Source organism: Notothenia rossii (genome assembly GCF_949606895.1).
Source record: "Notothenia rossii genome assembly, chromosome: 9".
NCBI lineage: Eukaryota > Metazoa > Chordata > Actinopteri > Perciformes > Nototheniidae > Notothenia > Notothenia rossii.
Window position 1 is genome coordinate 52,825,667 of NC_136907.1, and position 6,262 is coordinate 52,831,928.

Here is a 6,262-nt window from a genome sequence, read left to right on the forward strand (position 1 = left end):
TTGCGTTAATGTAGTGTCGAGTAGGTTAATGCTTAAACAACTTTAGTTTTAAACATTATGGAAACCTTTGCTGAATCATTTCGAAAGCTATCATTACAACACTACCGGGGGATTTTACGTTGTGTTACAAGCTTTAACGTAGCTTTGAATTGAATTTATTTACAAGCCTATCGTATTTCTGTTTTGTTTGTACAGTAATTTGGACACAGCATCCCTGTAAATGTAACGTAATTTTTCTCTTCCTCAGCACTGGTGGGTTTGTCCTTCAGCGGTGCCATTGGACTCACATTTCTTCTTCTGGGCTGCGGACTGGAACAATACGGGTAGGTTTATTGTCATGCCGAAGAATTGAAGTTATTGCTTAAGAAACACGTGATAAATGAGGCTTAAATCGATAGTTAACATATTTTACAGTGAAAGGGTAGTCTCTCACAGTTAACTAAAACCCCTTGAATTGGTGCTCCAGCAACAAGTATTGCACTTTCCTAAGGAGTATTTAAGAGGCAGATTTTATAAAGAATAGTGAAAATCAAGGCCGCAAAGGGTCAAGCTCCTAGCAAAATGAATCCTACAATTTCCACAATGCAACTCAATAGCTTCTTCCATTAGAGTCGTACTGCCTTTTTTCTGCCCACTTATTTCAAAGCCCACGCTTTTAGTTTGTAATGAAGGCTTTTCTGCGAGAAACTAAACAAAAACTAAACGAAACCCAAGCTGAGATATCTGATGATTATGTAATTTTTTTCAATGAAGGTAATAAGTAAGTAAGTCAAGTTTATTTATAAAGCACTTTTCACAGACAAAGTCGCAAAGTGCTTGACAAAACAATAAGACTTCAACATAGTACAATGATCAATGAACACACAAGCCACATGTTAAGAAGTCATAAAAGCACCTGAACATAATTAAGACACAATAAAAACACAATAAAACAAAACTTACAAATGAAATTTAAAACAAACAAAATAAAAACTTAGTATTAAATGGAATAAAATCAAGCACACCGGTTACCCAAACGCCTGCCCAAACAGGAATGTCTTTAAAATAGTTTTAAAAGAGTCAACAGACTCCACAGACCATAGATGAGCAGGCAGAGCATTCCATAATTTAGGAGCCACAGCTGCGAACGCTCGATCACCGCGGGTCTTAAGGTGCGTACGTGGGACAGACAGTACATTTAGCCTGTGAGACCGGAGTGGGCGGGCTGATGTATAAGGGTGAATTAAGTCGGCCGCATAAGCAGGAGTCTGACCGTGCAAAGCTCTGTAGGTGAGGCAATACTTCTACATGTTTGTTTTTATCTGACAAGCTGCTAACTCATGTCGTCCTACATAATACAACATGGACCATCTATCTTTCATGTATAACTGTTATAACCTGTGTTTCTTCAGGGTATACTGGCCGCTATTTGTCCTGTTCTTCTACATATTGAGCCCCATCCCGACCTTCATATCCAGACGCCTCAGCGATGATGATTCCTCCAGCAACGCATGCAGAGAGCTGGCCTACTTCCTAACAACTGGCATTGTGGTATCTTCTTTTGGGCTTCCCATTGTGCTAGCCCGGACCACCACGGTGAGTTATCTCTAACCGTGCTCAAATACTTTGGAAAAGATTATTTCCATAGGGTGAACACAGCCACTATTATTGGCTTTTGTTTGTTTGTGTTGATTGTGTGTTTTTTCTCACATAAGTTGTTGGTATATTCACACTCACTGTATCTTGAGAAATGTTCAGTACAATGTGCCAGCAGAGCGTTGTGAAACTGATTCATGTGTTTTAGTCATGTGACTGATACGAAGACCTTGAAGGCTACAAAATGGCAGATAACACTGGGAACTTTATAGAGAAACCTCACAAGCCTGTCTACAATTCATCCTTTCCAACCCATGGTATCAAAATGGAAACAAACCGCAAGTCTTTGGCATGTGTGACCCATGAACAGAACCCGCTGCCATATTTCAATCATTACCATCTGAGCTGTACCTTTGCCATAATTAGTCATGTGTTCTGAAAAATCAATAACCTTATAACGTTTCCAAGATCAAAGCATACAAAAGAACAGACAGTTATCTGTACGTTTGATATGGATCGGTCAATAATGCTGTGTTTGGGGGAATAAAAGACAAGTTTATTACCTTCAAATAAAAGATGAGTGCTAATTAGCTACCCAACGTTGGTTGTGTGGGTGGACATTTTTCTTATCTAGTGCTGTAAGCAATGCAGTAATATGTCAAGATGTCATTATGTTATGTTAACCTACATTTTAATTACTCAGCATTTGACAACCTCTGCACTTGTATGAAAAACTTGTAAACGGCACCATTATGATGTTAATATAACTGTCAATTATGATGCAGATATGATTTAATCCCTCCAATATCGCGAATCGTATTGCTATTGCAATATCAGTTAAGATAATCGCGATCGTTCATTTTTCTAAATCGTGCAGCCCTACAGCCTTTCCAATAGACAGCTATCCGTCATTTCGGCAACATTGTGGTAAAAACTAAGCTGTTGGTGGCATTCAGTGCAAGACATCTTTGTTTTCTCCTCCACGTGGGAGTTCCCTTAGTGTTGTGTCATCAAATTAAAACTATGAATAGAAGACTATGGGGTTATTTTGGTCTGATCGACAATGAATATTTTCCTCCTACAGATCCAGTGGGGTGCGTGCGGTCTGGTGATGACAGGAAACGCCGTCATCTTCCTCACCATCCTCGGCTTCTTCCTGGTGTTCGGAGGCGGGGACGACTTCAGCTGGGAGCAGTGGTAGAGTGCCAGAGAGCGGACAGAATGACGGATGGATGGGTAGGTGGGTAGTTGGTGTGTCCTGCAAAATGTCACATTTTCTGGGCGTGTTTTCAGGCCGATTTTTTATATTAAAGGGTATTATGGTTTTAGACACCACTATATACTCTATTAATGTGCCTTATGTCTGGGACGCTGATGCTTATTCACCTTCACCCATGTATTTTAGCTTGTCTCGCCTTTGTTTCAACCCCCAATTCTTCTCACTGCGGCTTCCTGCTATTTCATTACGCTTCAGTTAATCCATATCAGAAAGGGATCCTAAATAGTAACTATATTGTAATACTCTTCAAAGCTCACTGTTTTCATTTTGTTCAAGGGGGAAGTGGCTATACTGAATTAAGGCTTGCTTATTATTATGAGCACTGTTTGTTGTTTAAAGTGTGAAGGCCTGGCAAGTTATATTAATCCATGCTATGTGACAACTTGAAGAATTCCTAATCGGGTAAACATTTATTTGTATGGATTCTTTTTGACATTTTGCTACAAGCCTTATACTTTTGTTCTTGTCCAATTGTTTACATTCTCACCAAAGATCATGTTAGAGTGCGAAAAATGCAGCATATTCACTGCTCAACTGTGGATTTTGGAGAAAGTGCTATTTGGCTAATATCATACATGTTAATTATTGCGTAAACAGGTCGGTGATAGACAACCACATCCATTTTATATTCCTTCAAACAAAACAAGAAAATTATATTATTGACAAGAGCATGTTATTAGTTTCTGTTTTGATATTTATACATGTTAAATACGGGAGATGTTTGATTTTAGGCAATGTTTTGGTCCTAAAGGAGAGAGCTTTACCTGTAAACTCATTCATAAGTGCCTGTCATCCACAGTGGGTATTTTGATTAATAGAGGAATCACTGTAATCATGTTTTTTACTCTTTTTCTTTGTGTTTTATCATTAAGAGCAATTGAAATGTGTGATATTTCATAACCATGTTCTATTCCGTCGTGAGTTTCTGGTGTTTGTATGATTAGATAGACCATCACAGAAAATGTTAGTAAGTGTCTGACTATAATCTTTCTGATATGCTAATTTCTTAACAGCTTTCTATGGAAATATTATACTGTATGTTTCCCAACTGACATAAAGAAAGCTTGTTCCTTCTATTAGGATACACTAAGAGTGCTGAAGAGTTCTCAAAAGTTTATTTTATAAGCTCTTGACTGCATTTTGTTTTCTAACATTGATTAAAACTCTCTGTATAGTGAAACAAACTCGTTTCTGTTTATTGCTGGTAATGTGATGGTGTGTTTTAGTAGGGCAAAGATGAAAGTAGCAATGGGGATTTTTCTATTGGATTGGGAATATTGCAGAAAATAAGATCTGTGGTAAACACACATTTATGATACTTACACGTTTTTGTAGCAAAAATGTAAATAGCAGAGGAAAAAGCTACCGTAAGGCTATAAACAAGCTACATCACGGTTTCATGACTGTGCGTCACCAATGCTGAGCTAAAGGCTGGTAATGTTTGGCGTGATGAGGTTTAGTAGTCTCATTTAGTCACTTGTTAGCAACCGCCTTTTCAATACTTTTAATTGCTTCTGACATTCACAAGTGGGGTTAAAACTGACGTATTTTATGTTGTAGAACAAAATGTGAACATCTCCTAAACTTGTGTTAATCAGATCTTATTCCACGCATCCAACCAACAAATATGTTTTAAAAAACCTTTTACTTCCAGTCGAGGCAACCAGAAGTGGTTAAATGCTAACTTCCTAGATTTAGGACTCATTCCTGCACCGCTCTCTATATGTCAAAAAAGCTTTGACAACACTATAACATCTATTCAGTCAAAGTTATTACTGGTTGAAAAAAACCAGTTGGACATGGTCAACGTTTTACATGCAAAAAGGGGTTTTTCTTGGAAAAACAAGAGAACATAAGCCAATGCTATTCTCCGGAGATCAAGTGCCTGTCCTGTCAATATAACGTGTATCATATTTGTCCCCGCTTTTGTGTGTGAAGTGACATCTAGTGTAGTAAACTTGATGTCAGCTGTATGTCAAGTGAAGGCATTTTATTTTGATCTTGATCTTAAGTCAATTTCCCTCTTGTCGTCCTAATTAAATCAGTAACTTTGCAGTTGCAAACACTGCTGTCCCTTCTAAACACATTTGCCTCGTTTTTTTTGTGTACATTTTAAAGGGGCCCAGTTACGCTCATTATCAGGTTCATATTTGTATTTTGTGCCTTTACTGTGACATGTTTCCATGATTTAATGTTCAAAAAGCTCTTTATTCTTCTCATACTGCCTGTGCTGCAGCATCTCTTTTCACCCTCTGTCTGAAACCAGAGCCCAGTCTGCTCAGATTGGTTAGATGACCGGCTCTGTTGTGATTGGTCAACCACTAAGAGATGTCCAATCCCTGAGCCTATAATGCTATCCAATAGAAGCGTGAGTTTTACAAAGTGATGTCATTATGTTATGTTAACCATTCCTACATTTTAATTACTCAGCATTTACCACCTCTGCACTTGTATCAAAAATGTCTTGACTGAATTTCATTAAATATACATTATTTTATAATTAAAGCAGGTCTATAGAAAAGGTACCGCAAAGTGGATGGAGATTTAACTTATGTAAAGTTGTTTCGGCAGTGATAATGGACACTAGAGCGCAGAAGCATTAGTGACTGTAGCAAACCTCTGTAATCACCTCCTTTGAGACACCAGCTGGGGAAGTGATGTGTGTGGAGACTGAATTTGAAGTGTGTTAGTTTAATTTCTGTGTGGCCAGACTTTGTGAGACAACCTGAGATCTCACTGAGAAATTCTGATCCAAACAGCTGCTGAATCATTGAAACATTTTGCAATATTGAATAAGCAGTGGTAAACAGCCAGTGTTTTGCACAAACAACATAGAGTATTCACTGAAAAACATCTGCTGCCTCCCTGCCTGTTTTTTTCCAACATATTTTCACATGAATATTGAATACAGATCTACACCATTGCCAGTTGTGAGCAAGCTGCATGACAAAACACTGATAACAGACAACATTATCTATTTAGGTTTGAATAAGATGTGATGGTAATCAACCATGCAGCAACTGTGTACAACTGAAACACAATTATTTCCTCCTCTGATCAAGTGCATCACCACTTTGCATGTGTTTTCGCCACAAACAATCCACTCTGCCAGAGATTTTTTATTTCTACGAAAAAACATCTGTGCTACTCGTCTTCAGTGATTGACTTTCAGAAGGCGTATAACGGAGCATGTTTGGCTAACATCCCACAGAGAGGTTGCATCAGTGCTGCTGTGCTATGAATATTATTTTCAATACGGTGTGTGTCCAATAAATAATGTATCTGCTGCATGAAAATGCTTGTTTTCTGAGGTTGATAAAAGAAAGAGGTGACATTAGTCTATGGATGAAAGAAAATATTGATACAGTATCATATATTGCGATATTATGTTGATTTCCACAAATAAAT

The 6,262-nt window shown here is 38.0% G+C and overlaps 1 protein-coding gene across 1 annotated transcript in view; it reads left to right on the top strand.

The window, feature by feature from the left end:
• LOC307019712 (leptin receptor gene-related protein) overlaps nt 1-4,038 on the top strand; it is a 4,239-nt gene extending 201 nt beyond the window's left edge. Inside the window, exons 2-4 of the mRNA XM_079650773.1 lie at nt 248-323; nt 1,392-1,575; nt 2,660-4,038. Coding sequence (XP_079506899.1) covers nt 248-323; nt 1,392-1,575; nt 2,660-2,776 — 377 coding nt within the window. The 3' untranslated portion in view covers nt 2,777-4,038. The remainder of the gene's footprint in view (nt 1-247; nt 324-1,391; nt 1,576-2,659) is intronic.
• The last annotated feature ends 2,224 nt before the right edge of the window (nt 4,039-6,262 follow it).